General features: G+C 40.1%; 1 protein-coding gene across 1 annotated transcript in view; it reads left to right on the top strand.

The window, feature by feature from the left end:
* FBXO42 (F-box protein 42) overlaps positions 1 to 21,299 on the top strand; it is a 93,949-nt gene that overhangs the window by 37,814 nt on the left and 34,836 nt on the right. The window contains exons 2-3 of the mRNA XM_029228344.1: positions 13,481 to 13,747; positions 16,817 to 16,933. Coding sequence (XP_029084177.1) covers positions 13,498 to 13,747; positions 16,817 to 16,933 — 367 coding nt within the window. The 5' untranslated portion in view covers positions 13,481 to 13,497. The remainder of the gene's footprint in view (positions 1 to 13,480; positions 13,748 to 16,816; positions 16,934 to 21,299) is intronic.

Below are 21,299 nucleotides of genomic sequence, written 5' to 3' on the forward strand. Positions count from 1 at the left end.
CCAGTATATGCTGGCATACCCACATTTTAAAAAACTAGTGCTTTAAATTCGGTAGCTTAGATATAGCATAATTTACATAGCCATTCTTCCATTAATGGACTTTTATTTTCCTCTTTGGCCGCACTGCGCAGCATGCAGAACTTCCCCGACCAGAGATTAAACCCGTGCCGCCTGCAGTGGAGGAGCTACGTCTTAACCACTGGACCACCAGAGAAGTCCTATTAATGGACTTCTAGGTAGTTGCAAGTTTTTGTCATTACAGAGAAGATGCAGCAAACCTCCACTAGTGCACATGTATAGATGTTTGTGTTGGAAAGATGCCTGAAAATTAACTTGCTGAGTCAAACGGCAAGTCAATGCCACCAGATCCAATACATTACTGCAATTTTCCTTCTTCTGAAGGAGGAAGTGCTTATATAGTTGACCCTTGAGCAACAGGTGTGAACTGCAAGGGACCACTTATACAGGGATTTTCTTTGTCCAGTAGTAAATACTGCAGTAGTACACCATCTGGGGGTGGATATGGAGGAAACGCATATAAGGAGGGCTGTTATTGGGTTGGCCAGAAACTGCGTGGGGCGTTTCCGTAAGATGGCTCTAGTAGCACTTAGTTGTCTCTAACTTGATTAAAAACAATTTTGTTAGATTGTATTGTGGCAGCTGTCATACCAGCGTGCACTTAAAAAAAAACCCATCAAAAGTGGTGAATTTTTGTGTAGCCATTTTAATATTGAAGATGGAAGAAAAAGAGCAACATTTTCGGCATATTATGCTTTGTTATCTCAAGAAAGGTAAAAACGCAACTGAAACTCACAAAAAGATTTGTGCAGTGTATGGAGAAGGTGCTGTGACTGATCGAATGCGTCAAAAGTGGTTTGTGAAGTTTCATGCTGGAGATTTCTCGCTGGGCGATGCTCCACCGTCGGGTAGACCTGTTGAAGTTGATAGCGATCAAATCGAGACATTAATTGAGAACAGTCAACGTTATAGCACGCAGGAGATAGCCGACAGGCTCAAAATATCCAAATCAAGTGTTGAAAATCATTTGCACTAGCTTGGTTATGTTGATCGCTTTGATGTTTGGGTTCCGTATAAGTTAGGTGAAGAAAACCTTCTTGACCATATCCGCATGCGATTCTCTACTTAAACGTGACGAAAACGTTCTGTTTTTAAAACATATTGTGACAGGTGATGAAAAGTGGATACTGTACAGTAATGTGGAACAGAAGAGATCATGGGGCAAGTGAAATGAACTTCCACCAAGCACACCAAAGGCTGGTCTTCATCCAAAGAAGGTGATGTTGGGACTTCCTTGGTGGCACAATGGTTAAGAATCCACCTGCCAATGTAGGGGACACAGGTTCAAGCCCTGGTCTGGGAAGATCCGTGCACCGCAACTACTGAGCCTGCGCTCTAGAGCCCACAAGCCACAACTACTGAAGCCCATGCTCCACAACAAAGGGAGGCCCCCGCTTGCCGCAACTAGAGAAAGCCCACATGCAGCAACGAAGACCCAATGCAGCCAAAAATAAATAAATTTGTTTTTAAAAACCCAAAGAACAAAGAAGGTGATGCTGTGTATATGGTGGGATTGGAAGGAAGTCCTCTATTATGAGCTGTTTCCTGAAAAATGATTAATTCCAACAAGTACTGCTCCCAGTTAGACCAACCAAAAGCAGCAGTTGTCGAAAAGCGTCTGGAATTAGTCAACAGGAAATGCATTATCTTCCATCAGGATAATGCAAGACTGCATGTTTTTTGATGACCAGGCAAAAGCTGTTACAGCTTGGCTGGGAAGTTCTGATTCATCCACCGTATTCACCAGACATTGCACCTTTAGATTTCCATTTATTTCAATCTTTACAAAATTCTCTTAATGGGAAAAATTTCAATTCCCTGGAAGACTGTAAAAGACACCTGGAACAGTTCTTTGCTCAAAAAGATAAAAAGTTTTGGGAAGATGGAATTATGAAGTTGCCTGAAAAATGGCAGAAGGTAGTGGAACAAAATGGTGACTACATTGTTCAGTAAAGTCCTTGGTGAAAATGAAAAATGTGTCTTTTATTTTTACTTAAAAGCTGAAGGAACTTTTTGGCCAACCCAATAGTTATACGCAGATTTCAACTGAGTGGAGGAGGGTAGACGCCCCTAATTCCCACCTTGTTCAAGGATCAGCTATACAAGAAGTTCTGTGCAATAGTAGAAATACTTGTATATGTTGATATATTTAAAAGAAACTTAAAATCAATTGCTGTTTTTTAATTATGGGGAAAATATTCATTTAATGATACAGAGCTGATTATGCAAAGTAAAATGAATTTGATTTTTAAAAAATTATTCCTTCTGGGAATTCCCTGGCGGTCCAGTGGTTAGGACGCTGCACTTCCACTGCAGGGGCCACGGGTTTGATCCCTGGTCAGGGAACTAAGATCCTTCAAGTTGCACGGTGTGGCCAAAAATAATAATAATAATAAAATAAAACTTAAAAAAAATTTCTTCCTTCCATTGAAATAGATCTGCAGTGGATGACTGAACTAGAAAGATGTTAGCCCTTCTTAAAACTGAAAACATGAAGTGATGATTGCTTTAACTATCCTTAACTCAGGGGAGACTTTTGTTTTCCTCTGGAAAAAGACTTTCCTCTGGATTTTGAAGAGTTTTCTAACTTAGATCATTTTGGAATGAGGTTTGGACTTGTTCCTTTTTTTCTTTCTCTTTTTTCTTTTAATGTGTCATAAAATAGCATCTTACGTTTTAAACTTTAGCTTCTATGGGAAGTTTTGAAACTCTATGGTTTGACTGTAGTATCCCTAATAACAGTAATAAAATTTGATATATTCCATTGCAGTTTAAAAGAAAAAAAGGTGCTACAGTTGTCTTGTTAAAAATACAGACCTTAAGAATTTAGTGGGGGAAACACTTGAGTCAAAAAACGTTATGAATTCACCAGCCAATGAAACAAAAGAGCAGCTAAGCTATTTTTAAAAGAAATCAGGTTACATTCATCTTTCATGCATTCTTGCCAGTAGCCATCATTGTCTCTCTTTTTCTAGCATTTGGAAATGGTTTCCCAGCATGCTGGGAGTTTTAATTTAAATTAGCCTTTAAAAAATTTCAGACTGTATAACTTGTTTAAATTGTGGGATTTTTTTTCACAAAGTAAATAAGTAGTAAAATGAAATAGCCTGACATAGTAGTGAAATAGTAGTCCCCCAAAAATTGGTTCAGGTTCATATTGTCTTGAGGGTTTGTGCATGCGTGTGTTTATAAGGTTTCCTTTCTTGGAAGGAAAAGCCTTTATCAGAGATTATGATCTTCCAATCCACCTTGTTCAGGTTTTTAAGCGTCCTTTTATGAAACTATGACGATATTAGATGGTAGGATTTGTGGGTGTGGGTAGGTAGTTTTTTTTTTTTTCCCTGCCTTATTTGGGAAAATAAAAAGTTGTCGACCCTATGTCATTCAGAAAAACTTGCTGGTCTGTGAAATTCAGAGGTCTGGGAACCATTGTGATAGAACCTTTCCCCAAAAAGCTAAGAGAATCCTGATATGCAGTGGTTTTGCGTACTCCTCCCTTGTTTTCAGAATGAGGGTACATAATGGCAGAAAAATCAGAACATCTTAAAAATAGTAATGACTTGGGACTTCCCTGGTGGCGCAGTGGTTAATACTCCGCGCTCCCCATGCAGGGGGCCCGGGTTCCATTCCTGGTCAGGGAACTAGATCCCACATGCATGCTACAACTAAGAGTTCACATGCCGCAACTGGGGAGCCCATGTGCCGCAAAGAAGGAGCCAGCGAGCTACAACTGAGAAGCCCATGTGCCGCAACTAAGACCCGGTGCAACCAAATAAATAAATAAATATTTTTTAAAAATAGTAATGATTTGCTTAAGTACTATACATTTTATTTATTTTTAATTTAAAAAAATTTTTAAATTTTTTTGGTTGCACCACGCAGCTTACAGGATCTTAGTTCCCTGACCAGGGATCAAACCCGTGCCCCCTGCAGTGGAAGCATGGAGTCTTAACCACTGGGCTGCCAGGGAAGTCCCTTATGCCCCATTTTTACCCTCTAGTTTTATTTGTCTTTAACCATCTGAAATCTGTGATTTTATTATTTTTCATTTAAATTTTTGATATGAAGTTTGTTTTTTTCAATCAGAATATCTAGAAATGAACATTTAGCTTTTGTTGACTCTAAAATGAATTCATAAAGCTTTGTTTGCTTATTCATTCAGCAGCCTTTTGCTGAGTGTGTATATGAATGCAAGAAATAGAATTATTTTCTTTTGTGCCTTAAGGGGAGAAGAGGAGGCAGACAGACAACAGTATAGTAATTGCTAGTATGAAGGCAGGTACTTAGTATTGTGGAAGCACAGAGGGAGAGGTAGGTGTGCTTTGAGCGTTTCTGCAGCCTGGTGCAGTCAATTTTGAGTTAACACAGTTTACTACTGTTACAGTATGGTTATTGGCCTCTTTTGCATTTTCTTACTTTCCTAAATAATTATTTTCAAGAGGAAAATAATTTCCAAGCCTAGAAAATTGCACCTTTTAATGCACCTTTTCTCTAACTCTCCTCTGATTTGTACTACACTTCAAATGAAAGCCTTTTGTTTAAAATCACTGTTACAGTTAAATTATTATTATTTTTTATAAATTTATTTGTTTATTTTTGGCTGCATTGGGTCTTCGTTGCTGTGCGCAGGCTTTCTCTAGTTGCGGCGAGCGGGGGCTACTCTTCATTGTGGTGCGCGGGCTTCTCACTGAGGTGGCTTCCCTTGTTGCGGAGCACGGGCTCTAGGTGTGCGGGCTTCAGTGGTTGTGGCACGCGGGCTCAGTAGTTGTGGCTCTCAGACTCTAGAGCATAGGCTCAGTAGTTGTGGCACACGGGCTTAGTTGCTCTGCAGCATGTGGGATCTTCCCAGACCAGGGCTCGAACCCGTGTCCCCTGCATTGGCAGGCGGATTCTTAACCACTGCGCCACCAGGGAAGTCCTACAGTTAAATTACTACAATTAGAATTACGCTATACTTTGTATATTATTACTGTCTTCTCTTAAAATCTAAAAATTCAAGCTCTCATGAAATATAAATTTGAGTGTTAAAGTTTTGTTATACTTTTTTCATTTTGTACCACATGAAACATTTTGCTGAACCTAGAGTATATGGTTCTCCATATGGAATTTTCAGAACCTAGAACATCTTCATTGATGATTGAAACCAGTATATTTTTCTCAGCTGTTTATACTTAGTAAAATCCTTTGGCTGCTACATATGAATATGGGGAATGGCCCTGAGAACTGTACATTTCTGCTACTATTCTGTAACAGTCATAAAATGCTTTCATTTAACATCAGGCATTGCAAAGAATGATAAGAAAGTATACTGTTGGGTAGTTTGGGAAAATACTTTATTTTTCTGTTTCATTAAAGGGACTCTTACTTGGATAACACAGAGATGAGTTAACCATTTAAAAAGAACAAACCTCACTGCAGCTGATATCTGTTATTAAATTTGGAATGCTTTCTAGAAACAGCTCTCCGAATTTACTTGTCAAAATAGCTCACAGTTTGCTAATAGCAACAGTAGTTATGCCAAATTATTCTATTTCTAGACTTTTTTTATATCAAAACATTGACTGTCAGGAACTAAGGAGTCTCCAGATTATGAGCTTCTGTTAATGTAGATAAAATATTAAGTAGTTTGTACATGTGGTAAAATGCCCATCGAGTAAAAAAGTTTTTGCTCTTTTTAAAAAAAATTTTTTTTAATCATTCTTTTAAAATTTATTTTATTTTTGGCTGCGTTGGGTCTTCGTCGCTGCGCGGGCTTTCTCTAGTTGCACCGAGCAGGGGCTACTCTTTGTTGCAGTGCACGGGCTTCTCATTGCGGTGGCTTCTCTTGTTGTGGAGCATGGGCTCTAGGCACATGGGCTTCAGTAGTTGTGACACGTGGGCTCAGTAGTTATGTTGCATGGGCTTAGTTGCTCCGTGGCATGTGGGATCTTCCCAGATCAGGACTCGAACCCATGACCCTGCGTTGGCAGGTGGATTCTTAACCACTGTGCCACCAGGGAAGCCCAGTTTTTGCCCTTTTGTCCTAAAAGTAATTCTGTAAGTGGCATAAGAATATCGTACAGGAGACAGTAACTTGAAAATCTTTCCTCTTTCCACCTTCCCCCATTTCATTCTCTGGGATGCTACCTATTCTTCAAAGCCAAAATGCTTGCTTCTGTGTTACTTCATTCTCATACTAGTTGGAAGGCATCTCTTCCTTTCCTGAACTGCTAGAGCTTCTTGATTGGTACCACAGTCTGTCCTGTGCTGGTATTCTTTATGTGTCTTTGGCTCTCACTGGGTGAATCTCTTTGAGAGGAAACAGTGGCATATCTTCTTTTTATAACTCCCATGAGATCTAAGCACAGTATTTTCACATATAGCAAATGTTCCATTGGTATTTATTGAGTGCATGAAGTAAGGTAGAAATTTATATTTTACCATTTTTTCACTTCTTGTAACTTTTTCATTTGACCTAGTACAATGATGATAATAATGGTATATTAATATGAAGAAGACTTATTATCATCTTAGATTGGATCATATTGTGGTCTGTAAATCTTCATTCAACAGTATTTTCTGTTTTCAAGGCTAGTATTTAATACTTAGCTCACGGGACTTCCCTGGTGGTGCAGTGGATAAGACTCCACGCTTCTAATGCAGGAGGCCCGGGTTCGATCCCTGGTCAGGGAACTAGATCCCATGTGCATGCCATAACTAAGAGTTTGCATGCCACAACTAAGGAGCTCATGTGCTCGCGGGCCACAACTAAGGAGCCTGCGATCCGCAACTAAGGAGCCCACGTGCTGCAACTAAGGAGCCCACCTGCCACAACTAAGACCCAGCACAACCAAATAAATAAATAAATATTTAAAAAAAAAATACTTAGCTCCCATTAGTGTGGCTGGGGTGGGTAACTTCATGAGTTCATAATGATGTCTGTGCAGGGTTGCTACTTTGCCCCTGAAGCTTGAGAGGCCCTCATGCTGACGGATGACTGTGGGTGCTTTCCATTCAATCCAGCTATGCATTCTTTAATTAAGTCTCAGTGCTTTTTTTTACCATCATCATTAAGGTTCTTCCTTAATTGCATTTTTTAACCTTTTGAAATTGTGAAGAATAAGCTTGATTGTATTTTAAATGTTCAATTTCCTTTCAGGTAAGTGAAGTGTATTCTGATTTTCTTAAGAAAAGAAAATGTGTTTACTCCAAGAGGATTGTCAGATGTCTAGTTGTGTAGAAATCAAAGGTACAATTGGTCAAATATTGTACTAGGCAGTGATTGTTACATGGATAACAAAGTAGTTTCATTCCCATCTTGAATTTCTTTGAATCGATTTTAACCCTTCACAAGTGAATCTGTTTCCTCCAATAAGTTCAGAGGAGTTTGTTGCCATCTGCTGGCTTTACAGAATCTTTATGAAGTAGGTGGGGAACTTTCATTTATTAGGGATAGAGAGATTTTCCTGTTTTAACTGCGTGACTTAGCCTGGGTAACAGATCATTATTGCTAGAAGCAGTAGCCAGATCTCCCAGTCTCAAAGTCTTAACCTTAATTTAAACTCCAGAAGGGCAAAATATTTGGGTTTTAAATATTGGTTTGTATTTAGTTGGATATAGTGTAGTAGTTTTTCAAAAGAAAAGATACAGCTGGGCCAAATAAAGGGTTTCTCTTCAGTACCATCCCTCTTGACCCAGCAAAGGGTCATTGGGTACGGCTCAGGAGTCTGGCAGCAGACTCTCAGGCCAGTGTACACCTTTTGGCATGAAAAAATGAAAAACTGTTTCAAAGTGTCTCTATATCCTCTGGGAGTATGAGTGATGATTTCATTACCTAACCATGGACATGAAAATGAAGGGTTGTGCAAATTGGTGCAGGGCACGTAATTACAGAGGATTTGCATCTGAGCCCATACCTGTGTGTTCTCATTGGCATCTGTGCTCAAAGCCAAGTCAGCAAACATGCCCTCGGGGGCATGAGGTTTGCTGCTTTTATGGACAGTGAAATGGTTGAACGATGAGAATTGCTTAAAACTTGGAATTACAAAAGTGTGAGTCCCTTTATTTAAGCTTGCTAATTGTACTTTGAGAAGGTTTGGAAAGAGAGTAAGAAGCTGTTTTATTGAGCCAAACAGATTTATTTTGCTTGGGAAAAAATAGTAATATAAATAACCTTTTGCAGCCTTCATTGATTCAGTTTGTTCAGAAGCAGACCCTCAGCTCACAATCTGTCAAGATGTGTAAGGGAGCAGTTGTATTTCACATGCTATATTTAATTCAAATGTGAAAGATGCAGCCGAACTCAAGGAATCTGTTTCTTTGGACTCTTTTCCTTGGTGAATTTCAGAGCTGAATGAGGGTTAAATATATGAGAAAGTCAATAAATAAAGGAATATGGTCAATGGGAGATGAAAGATGATAACTTGCAGGGGAAAGAGTAAGAAGGATTGTGGGAAGTGATATTTTTTCCAGTAGAAAAAGGCACTTTTGTGGGAGAGGGGCCAGAAAAATTCTAATTATTTTTATTGTTTTCTGTACTCTTTTTTAAAAAAAGATTTTTAGAAATTTTATATTGGAGTATATTTGATTAACAATGTTGTGTTAGTTTCAGGTGTACAGCATAGTGATTCAGTAATATGTATAAATGTGTCTATTCTTTTTCAAATTCTTTTCCTGTTTAGGTTATTACAGAATATTGAGCAGAGTTCCCTAACAGTAGGTCCTTGTTGGTTATCTGTTTTAAATATAGCCGTGTGTACATGTCAGTCCCAAACTCCCAATCTATCCCTCCTCCCCCCTCCCCCCGTAACCATAAATTCATTCTCTTAAGTCTGTGATTCTGTTTCTGTTTTGTAAATAAGTTCATTTGTATCATTATTTTTAAGATTGCACATGCAAGCGATATCATATGATATTTGTCTTTCTCTGTCTGACCTACTTCACTTAGTATGATAATCTCCAGGTCCATCCATGTTGCTGCAAATGGCATAATTTCATTCTTTTTAATGGCTGAGTAATGTTCCATTGTATATGTGTACCACCTCTTCTTTATCCATTCCTCTGTCGATGGACATTTAGGTTGTTTCCATGTCTTGGCTATTGTGAATAGTGCTGCTATGAACATAGGGGTGCGTGTATCTTTTTGAATTATGGTTTTGTCTGAGTATATGCCCAGGAGTGGGATTGCTGGATCATATGGTAGCTCTATTTTTAGTTTTTTAAGGAACCTCCATACTGTTCTCCATAGGCTGTACCAATTTACATTCCCACCAGCAGTGTAGGAGGGTTCACTTTTCTCCACACCCTCTTCAGCATTTATTATTTGTAGGTATGTTTGTTTGGCTGTGCCATGCAGCTTGCAGGAACTTAGTTCCCTGACCAGGGATTGAACCCGGGCCCTGGACAGTGAAAGCACAGAGTTCTAACCACTGGACCACCAGGGAATTCCCTATAGATTTTTTTCTTAATAATGGCCATTCTGACTGGTGTGAAGTGTTATCTCACTGTAGTTTTGATTTGCATTTCTCTGATAATTAGAGATGTTGCGCATCTTTCCATGTGCCTCTTGGCCATCTGTATGTCTTCTTTGAAGAAATGTCTATTTAGGTCTTTTGCCCTTATTTTGATTGGGTTGTTTGTTTTTTTGCTATTGAGCCTCATGAGCTGTTTGTAAATTTTGGAGAGAGACTAATCTCTTGTCCGTTGCGTAGTTTGCAAATATTTTCTCCCATTCTGTGGGTTGTCTTTTCGTTTTGTTTATGGTTTCCTTTGCTGTGCAAAAGCTTTTGAGTTTAATTAGGTCCCATTTGTTTATTTTTGTTTTTATTTCCATTATTCTAGGAGATGGCTCAAAAAAGATATTGCTGCAATTTATGTCAAAGAGTGTTCTGCCTGTGTTTTCCTCTAAGAGTTTTATAGTATCCTGTCTTATATTTAGGTCTTTAATCCATTTTGAGTTTATTTTTATGTGTGGTGTTAAAGAATGTTCTAATTTCATTTTTTTACATATAGCTGTCCAGTTTTCCCAGCACCATTTATTGAAGAGACTGTCTTTCCTCCATTGTATAGTCTTGCCTCTTTTGTCGTTGATTAATTGACCATAGGTGTGTGGGTTTATTTCTGGGCTTTCTATCCTGTTCCATTGATCTATATTTCTGTTTCTGTGCCAGCACCATACTGTTTTGATGACTGTAGCTTTGTGGTATATTCTGAAGTCAGGGAGCCTGATTTCTCCAGCTCCATTTTTCTTTCTCAGGATTGCTTTGGTTATTCAAGGTCTTTTGTTTCTCCATACAAAATTTAAGATTTTTTGTTCTAGTTCTGTGAAAAATGCCATTGGTAATTTGATAGGGATTGCATTGAATCTGTAGATTGCCTTGGGTAGTATAGTCATTTTGATATGTAACTGTTCTCTTTAGGGTAGGAGTTAGGGCTAGAAATGGAAAGGCCTTCCTCTAGCAAGTTAAGCATGTGGAAAAACAGTTCACTGAAAATAGGGCAGATGTGGCTAAGGATTTTTTATTTAACACAGTTTATAGTGAACCTATCACAATACTTCTCTACTTTTGAGGAATGGAGGGAATGGCTGCTGCCCTCCCTCTGCCACCACCACTCTCCCCCAGCTAGGGGGATTTAGGCTACTCCCCTACCTTTCTTTTTTGGCTGCGTTGGGTCTTCGTTGCTGCATGTGGGCTTTCTTTAGTTGCGGCCAGCGGAGGCTACTCTTCGTTGCGGTGCATGGGCTTCTCATTGTGATGGGTTCTCTTATTGCAGAGCACGGGCTCTAGGCACACAGGCTTCAGTAGTTGCAGCACGCAGGCTCAGTAGTTGTGGCACGCAGGCCCTAGAGCATGTGGGCTTCAGGAGTTATGGCACGTGGGCTCAGTAGTTGTGGCTCACAGGCTCTAGAGCGCAGACTTAGTAGTTGTGGCGCACGGGCTTAGTTGCTCCGTGGCATGTGGGATCTTCCCGGACCAGGGCTCGAACCTGTGTCCCCTGCATTGGCAGGCAGGTTCTTAACCACTGTGCCACCAGGGACGTCCCTCCCCTACTTCTAATTAGCCACCCGTTGTTCATCATCATCAAGATTCTAGCAGCCACTTTGCTAGGCTACATTGCAGTATCATGAGCTAATTTTGTGGATAAATTATGTTGGGAGCAATTTCATGAGTTTTGACTCATGTTTTTCTTAATGTGATCATTCTTCCAGTTTTTAAGATGCTGTACATAATTAGTATGTGAATTACAGGAGCGGTAGAGATGAGGTTGGAGGTTTCTTTTCTTTGCTCTCCTCCCACCCCCGCCCCTCACCTTTTGGAACATTTCAGATCTTTCTCTAGGCCCCAAAGTATATTTCAGGGTCACTCTTCTCTTCCTGTTATTTCTTATCCTTCTCGTTAGTGCTGGAGGGAATGCTGGAAATTTGTAAGGTGGATGGCGTAGTGAATGATCAGGGTAGGTGTGTATGGTCAAGGGAATAGATGTATTAACAAATTATAAAATGAACTCAGATGCCCCTTCAGGAAATGACTTGCTGCCCGTTTGTAAGGAATGTAGCAAAAGAAAGCTGTTAGTCCTTTCAGGGTCTGCCACAGCATTGGAAACAAGGTCATGCTCTTCTCAGGGCAGGCAGTGGTGGTGAGCAGAGCAGTGATCTAAGAGCCTCACCTTCTTGCCCAGCACTGGAGTCCTCTGCTGGCCGTCCTTGCTCCCGAGCTCTCTGTTGGACAGGCTTTGTCAGATCTGCCTCATGGTCTGATGGCTCCTCCTGCTAAATCCTATTCTTTTCTTCTCATAAGAGTTCTCCCCATTAAACCTTTTTCATTCCTAATTTTATTTTAGCATCTGCTTCCTCTAGAATCTAACTTGTGACACACTTCTTACATAAATCACCCTATTTCCTGAACATTGTACTGTTTTTACCTCAGGATTTGCATGAAACATCACTGGTGTGGTATAAATGAATTACCTGCCTCTGTGTATGTTTTATTCATTTATTGATTGATTGATTGATTGATTGATTGATTGCTGTGCTGGGTCTTTGTTGCTGCATGCGGCTTTCTCTAGTTGCAGTGAGCAGGGGCTACTCTTCATTGTGGGGCGCAGGCTTCTCATTGCGGTGGCTTCTCTTGTTGCAGAGCATGGGCTCTAGACGCGGGCTCAGTAGTTGTGGCTCATGGGCTCTAGAGCGCAGGCTCAGTAGCTGTGGTGCACGGGCTTAGTTGCTCTGCGGCATGTGGGATCTTCCCGGACCAGGGCTCGAACCCATGTCCCCTGCATTGGCAGGCGGATTCCTAACCACTGCGCCACCAGGGAAGTCCCTCTGTGTGTGTTTTAACTTGTGCTCTTCCTAGAAAATTCAGGGAATACAGGTAGCACAAAGACATTTAAAAATACCCATAATATTTTTTAAAAAATTAATTAACCTCCACTAGAGGTAACTGTTAATAGTGGCTTATTTTGGTAAACTTTAGAGAAGTGTGTTAAGTATTCACTTGGGTGAATTTTTCACAAACTGAACACATCTGTGTAACCATCACCCAATCAGGAAGCTTTACCACTACCCCAGGAGCCTCCCAGTTGTTACCTTTGGTAACCGCTATCCTCACTTGCAACAACATAACTTAATTTTGCCTAGTTTTGAACTTGACATAAGCATGGTCGTGTAGTATGCACTATTTTGTCTTCTTTGCTCAGTATTATGTTTAAGAGATTCACCCATGTGTGTATCTGTGGTTCCTTGCTGTATAGTATTCTGTTGTGTGAATGTACCACAATCTACCTGTTCTGTTGGTGGTGGGCATTTGTATTATTTCCAGTTTTTCACTCCTTGGATCTGTTATGATGTTTTCTAATATAAATATTGCCTTGTGTTTGGTATTATAGCTAGTTAAGCCTGTTACTGAAATATTTATTTTCCTCTTAAGTGAATTACCTTGTATAAAAGCTAAAAAAACCTGTCATTTCTTATTCCCATATCCTCAGAATGTTCTTTTTACTCTTTTAGGACCCACAGTTAGTTTTTTCTTCTAAGTTTGAGGTCTTGAATCATATTACTGGCCAAGGGAAGCTAGTTGCTGTTCCCTTTGCTGTCTGCCAGTCAGATCCTTGAGTTAGAGGAGTTGTTGAGAACAAGTTTTTTGGTTTTATGGTTATACCAGAACTCGACTGTCACTCTGGTTTTCAGTGGAGAGAAAAAAATACCATCAGAAGCCTTTAGGGATTTATTAGATATTTGGGATGGCCTTGGTATTTGAGCTGTACTTGATAAATTAAGGTGGCTCACAACTGGTGTGGGAAAGTGCTAAAGGACAGATTTCAGATTGAGCATCTAAAAGAAATCATGAACAGCTTGGATGCCTTGCCTGAGTTATTTCAGAACTTCAGACAGTGTGTACTGATGTTTGTTTCTTTCCCGCTGTAGCTGTCAAGTGGAATGTCATGGCCAGCTCCTCGGACAGTGAAGATGATAGCTTCATGGCTGTGGACCAAGAAGAGACTGTGCTGGAAGGGACAATGGAGCAAGATGAGGAGCCCCGCCCAGTATTGGAGGTTGAGGAGACTAGACATAATAGGTCCATGTCTGAGCTGCCAGAAGAGGTTTTGGAGTATATCCTGTCCTTTCTCTCACCATACCAGGAACACAAAACTGCAGCCCTTGTCTGCAAACAGTGGTACCGACTTATTAAAGGTACTGTGGAAAGTTTTATTTATTTACTTAAAATTTGTTTGAATGATTTATTTTTACCTCCCAATTTCATTTTCTCTTTTCTCCCTTAAATTTATTGTGGTTCTAAAATTTAGTGTTAGACGATTAGCATTGTACATTTTTCTTTTCTCTTTATCCTGCCTAATTTTATGAACAGCTTGAATACTATAGTATTTAATCCAATTTCCAGTTTTAAAATGAGGATTCTTTTTCTGCATATTCTTGGAGTTGATCTGGTATGTTGTATTGTTCTTGAATAGGTAGAGATGGGATGGATATGGATTGACAGTAATAGTTAACCTTCATATAACTCTTATTATTGTCAGGACTATTATAACTGTTTTACAGTCCTCATAGCGAACTATGAATAGCTTAAAGTAGCTAATTGTGGCAGATGTGGGATTATGAAAGCATTTACTGCTTGATTTTATCTCTAAACACAACAGGCCCTATGTATGTCTTTTACTTTTGAAATGAGTTTCTCTTTTTTTTCCCCCCTCCATTTTCTAATCAAGATTTCAACTTTGGCTAAATGTTGAGGTTACTAGTTGTACTGTAGTTTTAATTAGTAGCAGTTATTTGGTTTCATTCCATTTTAGGTGGAAAGGGCCCATTTTTTGAATGAAGATGACCGAGCCAGTTGAATAATCTTTGATCAAAGCAAGGGTCGTATCAATTTTTTCTTTCCTGTTGGGAACAAGGCAGCCAGAGATATGAGAGAGAAAAACCTCTAGATCAGAATCAGTCTTAAAATCTTTTCCTCAAATCAGAGTGATTCTCTGAGGATTAGGGTCCCTGTCATTTGTCCAAAGTCCAACCTAGAGGGCTAATAAGGACCAGCTGTGTTGAAACTGCTTGCTGGGCCCTGTGCTCATCTGCTCACAACTGGTAATACTGGTATGCACAGCCTGCTTCTGTTTGCAGAGTTAATGGACTCTTCAGGAGAGATTGGCTCCTTACACTGTGGAAATAGATGGTTTTACCTCTAAAATAGAGGTGGAGAATCACAGACAAGGGGTGGTGATCTAATCAAATATATGAATTTATTCTTAGGTTTTATTTGGCATTCTTATCATTTTGATCTTTCTTTAAGAGAGAAGAGCCTTAACCTAGTACTCGCATTCTTAGATCTTCTGGGGGAAGTCACTGCCAAGACAGCTTTTTTTCCCCTCAGTCATTATGTGTCTGTCTTTTATTCATTACTGCCTTACCTCATTTCAACATTTGCAAATCTGTATTACTTCACCAGTGCGTAGTTGGCAGTATGGTCACACATTAAAAATGGGCATGTCTTTTTTTAAACATCTTTATTGGGGTATAATTGCTTTACAATGGAGTGTTAGTTTCTGCTTTATAAGCAAGTGAATCAGCTATACATATACATATATCCCCATATCTCCTCCATCTTGTGTCTCCCTCCCACCCTCCCTATCCCACCCCTCTAGTTGGTCACAAAGCACTGAGCTGATCTCCATTTGCTATGGAGAATATAATGTAAAATAGCTATCTGTTTTACATTTGGTAGTGTATATATGTCCATGCCACTCTCTCACTTCATCCCAGCTTACCCTTCCCACTCCCCGTGTCCTCAAGTCCATTCTGTACATATGCGTCTTTATTCCTCTCCTGCCCCCAGCTTCTTCAGAACCAAAAAATGGCCATGTCTTTTTAATATTCCATTTCTTAACTGTGAGTTCAACCAAGGGATAATGATCATCATTAGAAAATATGTTCTGTGATCCTGCTTAAGGATCCACTAAGGTGGCATAAATTCGAGAATGATACACTCTTTCAAAATATAAATAATTGGGGCTTCCCTGGTGGTGCAGTGGTTAAGAATCTGCCTGCCAATGCAGGGGACACGGATTCGAACCCTGGTCCGGGAAGATCCCACATAGCGCGGAGCAACTAAGTCTGTGCACCACAACTACTGAGCCTGCGCTCTAGAGCCCACGAGCCACAACTACTGAGCCCACGTGCCACAATTACTGAAGCCCACGCGCCTAGAGCCCTTGCACCGCAACGAAGAGTAGCCCCTGCTCACCACAACTAGAGAAAGCCCACACACAACAATGAAGACCTAACACAGCCAAAATTAAATAAATAAATTTATTTTAAAATTTATATATATATATATATATATATATATATATAATTGGTTGTACTCTTCATTCAAAATGTTTCTCTTTGAAATAAGAAAGTAGTTTCATGTGTTGGGAAAGCAGATTGTTCCAGAAGTATAAAGCTCTCACTTTTTTAAAAATAGACTTTACTTTTTTAGAGTGGTTTTAAGTTCACAGCAAAACTGAGCAGGTTTGTAGGTTTCCCGTATACCCCTGTCCCCAGACATGCACAGCCTCCCCTACTTTCAACATCCCTCACCAGAGGGGTACATTTCTTACAATTGACGATCATACATTGATACATCTTTGTCACCCAAAGTCTGTAGTTTACATAGGGTGTACATTCTGTGAGTTTGGACATATATATAATGACATGCATCCAGCATTATAGTAAAAACTCTGATTTTTTTTAAAAAAAAAACAGCTTTCCTTTGTTATAAATTCATCATTTCATAATCCACTGTAAGCTTATTATTACTCCTTGTTTAAGATGGAGAATACTTGGTTGCCATGGTCTAACCATAGATATTTACTGAACAGCTGTTATATTCCGGAGACTGTTTTACCACGCTTTTTCTCATAAAACTAAATTATCTCCCAGCCCCTTTGCTTTGGAGTAAATAGCACCAATTATGTTGATGTGTTGCCTCATGATATGATGTAAAGGGGAGCAGATTTTAAGTGTGAGCTGATTTTGTAACCTTGAGGGAGGCACTTAACCTTGGTAAAATGAAAGGATTAGATCTTCCAGTTTTGAAATTCTGTGATTCTGTTTTCTGTCTTTGAATGAAAAAATCAAAGAAATTTGGAGTTCCCCAAAGAAACTTATGTCTTATAAAAGTGATAAGACAATTAATAGATGCAGTTTTAATAATTTGATTTACAAGCGAAGAGTCCAGGCTGAAGCTTTTGTTATTTTTGTCTTTAGGTGTAGCCCACCAGTGTTATCATGGTTTCATAAAGGCTGTCCAGGAAGGAAACATTCAGTGGGAGAGTCGGACTTACCCTTATCCTGGAACCCCAATCACTCAGCGGTTCTCACACAGTAAGTATTTACTGTGAAAGCAGATCCCATCCTGCCTGCTGTCGTGTTTCCAAAAGCTACTTTGGAGGCTTGTATTTTGTCTGACTTCTTAATGAAGAAAATGTTAAATAAGGGTTTATATTAATTTTACAATCAGAATTAGGGAAGAGCATGAGCCTAAATATATTGTAGGCACTGTGATATAATTTTGTATTCTGCTTTTTCATTGGATTTTTGTACTGTCTCTACTGCAAAGAGGTCAAGGTGTTATGCTTAGGTTTTTAAACATTTGACATCATGTAAGAGGCAAACAAAGGAAAGGCATACATGAGGGTTTTTCTGGGATCCTGTTTAGGGAGTAGCCAGAGCTTAGCACTAATTTTTGCAATAACTCTTTATCTTAACGTAGTGTATGTTCAGCAAACACTGAATTTGACTAGGGTCACACAAAAATTTTGAACATGAAGGTTATTGTTTATAAAATACAAATTTAAGTAGTCAAATTATAAATAAAATGTTTTGGCAAATAGACAATTTAGAGTTTTTGACTTCTAGAATTTTTTTTTTTTTTTAGGATTTTTAAAAAAAATTATTTTATTTATTTTTGGCTGCGTTGGGTCTTCGTTGTGGTGTGCGGGCCTCTCTTGTTGCGGAGCACAGCCTCTAGGCACACAGGCTTCAGTAGTTGTGGTACGTCGGCTCAGCAGTTGTGGCTCAAGGGCTCTAGAGTGCAGGCTTAGTAGTCGTGGTGCACGGGCTTAGTTGCTCTGCGGCATGTGGGATCTTCCCAAGCCAGGGCTTGAACCCGTGTCCCCAGCATTGGCAAGCGGATTCTTAACCACTGCGCCACCAGGGAAGCCCCAACTTTTTCTAGAATTAACTCTCCATTTTAATTGATTTTTGTAGATGCCATTTTATTCTTTTTTTTTTTTTTTTTTTTTTCTGGCTGCACCCCACGCCTTGCAGGATCTTAGCTCCCCCACCAGGGGTTCAACCCAGGCCCTGGCAGTGAGAGCACCGAGTCCTAACCACAGGGCTACCAGGGAATTCCCGATACCATTTTATTCTATTAGTGATTTATATCCCTCCATCAAAGTGAGACTGAGATGTGATCTATCTTAGGCCACAAAAGCTGTATTTATTAATGGTTTTACATAAAGAAAGTTCATTGACAGGAGAAGAAAGCCGCTTAGAAAGTTCTCAGAATTGCTGCTTTAGTTATATTACTTCTGTATTCAGAAACCTTCAGGACTTTCCTGGTGGTGCAGTGGTTAAGAATCCGCCTGCCAATGCAGGGGACACGGGTTTGACGCCTGGTCCGGGAAGATCCCACATGCCGCGGAGCAGCTAAGCCTGTGCACCACAGGTACTGAGACTGTGCTCTAGAGCCTGCGAGCCACAGCTGCTGAGCCCGTGTGCCACAACTACTGAAGCCCGCACGCCCACAGCCCAAGCTCTGCAACAGGAGGAGCCACTGCAATGAGAAGCCCACGCACTGTAATGAAGAGTAGCCCCCGCTCGCCGCAACTAGAGAAAGGCCACGTGCAGCAACGAGGACCCAACGCAGCCAAAAATAAATTAATTTAAAAAAAAGAAAAACAGAAAGCTTCAGTGTCTATCCAGTGCCTACAAGATAAAAACTTAGTCTTATATTTAAAACCCTCTTTAAGTTGACTTATTTCTAAATTACCACTTCATCTCCCAACTTTTCCCAAGAGCTCTCCTCTTTCAAGTTGTCACTTTGCTGTACTTGATTCTTCCTCTCTAGAGTATTCCCATCCACTTAGCTGAAGCCTGCTTCTCCTTGAAAACTCAGTTGAAGTTCTAGCTCCTTTGGGAAACCTTTTCTCAACTCTCTAGCCCACAGAAAAATTTTTCCTGTTCTGAGCTTATGTCTGGAATACTAATTTGGCACTTAACTCACATTGTCTTTCATTGTTAACTTGTATGTTTGTGTCTTTTTTTTTTTTTTAAGCCATATTTTGAACTCTTGAGGGGAAGGAGAGTTATTGGTTATCCATGTTGTGTAAAAATTACCTGCAGACTTAGCAGCTTAAAATAACATTATCTCACAGTGTTCCTGAGGGTCAAGAATTTGGGAGTAGGGCTTCCCTGGTGGCGCGGTGGTTGGGAGTCCGCCTGCCGATGCAGGGGGCGCGGGTTCGTGCCCCGGTCCGGGAAGATCCCACATGCCGTGGAGTGGCTGGGCCCGTGAGCCATGGCCGCTGAGCCTGCGCGTGCGGAGCCTGTGCTCTGCAGTGAGAGAGACCACAACAGTGAGAGGCCCGCGTACCGCAAAAAAAAAAAAAAAAAAGAATTTGGGAGTGGCTTAGCTGGGAGGTTGTGGCTCAGGGTCTCTCGTGAGGTTGCCGTCAGTCTGTCAGCTGGGGCTACAGTCACCTGAGGGCCTGACTGGGGCCCGGTGAATCTGCTTCCAAGCTCACTCAGTAACTGTTGATGAGAGACTCAGTCCCTTACTACATGGACCTCTCCATAGAGCTGCTCACAACTTGCCAGCTGACTTTCCACAAAATGAGTGATCTGAGAAACAGAGACAGACACTAAGACAGCAGCCAGGGTATCTTTTACACCCTAAGCTCTGAAGTGAATACCATCTTTTCTGTTCTATCCTATAAGTCACACAGGGATTGACCAAGGGTGTAATACCAGGAAGTGAGGATCCTTGGAGGCCTCTTGGTGGTTGACTGCCACAGACCATATGCTGTACTCTCATATCCAGAGGAGAGTTCCGTAAATAATGATAACTCATCATTGTCTTTGAATTGTATCTAAATAGATCAAAGGAATGGGTCAAACTATTTGCTGTGTTTTCAGTTCTCTCAGGGAGCTATTTTTGTGCTGTTGTAAATCCCCTGGAGCAGTAGATCTCAAAGTGTGATTCCTGGACTTTGGGGGAGGAAGGCATCTATGAGACTCTTTGGGGGATCTGTGAAGTCAGAACTGGCTTCATTTGTTTTAATCTGTGAGTGTGTGGTAGTGAAGAGCACAGTGACACTAGAGTAGTTGAGTTCCCTTACCTTGAGTCATGCACAGGCTGCAGCAGTTTTCCCCAGCATTGCTTTGGCACCATTAGTGTACATGTCAACACAGTGAAAAAAACAATAAATTACTACTTCTACAACTACTACTACTACTAGTACGTATTATTATTATTATAAAAGTAGTTTTGAAAGAGTCTCACATGTTTTCAGGAGTCCACAGACCACACTTTGATCATGACTGCAATAAACTATACATGAGTCCTTGCTGAGAACATTTAATGAAATTACAGGAGGATCCATATTAGGTCCAGTATTTATTGTTGAGGGAGGGGTAACTTCAGTTACCTACAGATGATTGGAATGAGAAGCAAAGACGAGGTTTCTAAAGACAGGACTTTTTTTAGGATGGTGTTTGGAAACAAAATAGTTTTAGAACCCTAAGAGGGAAATCAAATGAATCAGGGTAAAATTGAAACTAGGATAGGAAATAGGGGTGAATAATTATCATAGCAACAGTTTGGCTTTTTGATAAGAGAGGGGAAAAAATATTTTTCAGTTAACTAGCTTTCGAAAAAGAGTATTACCACAAAATAGAGGCAGTTTTTTGAAGGGGAAATAGAAAGGAGTAGTACCATGAGTAAGCTCACAGAAGCTCAGAGGTTGGTGGGTTTTGATACTTGTTTTTGCTTAAATTTTTTTTTCATTTCCTTACTTGGTAGTTTCATTTCCTTACTTGATATCCAAGAAAAGGTTTCTCATTGTCTTCCGTTGTCTCTTTCGGTCTGTCTCTTTTATTGTTTTCTTCCATCAGTCTCCACATGCTATCTAGCTGGCAAACTGAAGAGGGTTATGACAGGGAATGGGCAGTTTTCAGAATAGGTTGAAAACAAGGCATTCCTTTAATTTTTTTCCTTAGCTCCTTCAACTTCCATCTCTGTATTTCTCCCTTTAGCTCTATTTTATTCCTTATGCCTAGCTCACGTGGAGCTTGAGATCCACATTTCCAGTTCTTTGCTCATACTGCCACAGAGATTCACAGATGTTTCATACTTAGTGAGCCAAAAGTAGAATTCAGTAGTTTCCCCCCAATTTTCTCCTCTCTTTAATTTAGTTAATGGCATTATCATTCTCTCAATTATACAAGCTTGAAATCTTGGATTAATCCTCAATTCTTCTCCCTCCCTCAACAACAAAAGTCAAATCTTGTTGATTCTGTTCTATCTCTGCAATCTCTCTCATATCTTTCCTTTTACCACGCCCCCCATTACTCACACTTATGACTTAATCATTCCATCTTTCCTAAATCTTTTCTTTCTTTCTTTTTTTTTTTTTGGCCGTGGCATGTGGGATCTTAGTTCCCCAACCAAGGATTGAACCCACGCCCC

Source organism: Monodon monoceros, unplaced genomic scaffold (genome assembly GCF_005190385.1).
Source record: "Monodon monoceros isolate NGI ecotype Baffin Bay Population unplaced genomic scaffold, NGI_Narwhal_1 Super_Scaffold_18, whole genome shotgun sequence".
NCBI lineage: Eukaryota > Metazoa > Chordata > Mammalia > Artiodactyla > Monodontidae > Monodon > Monodon monoceros.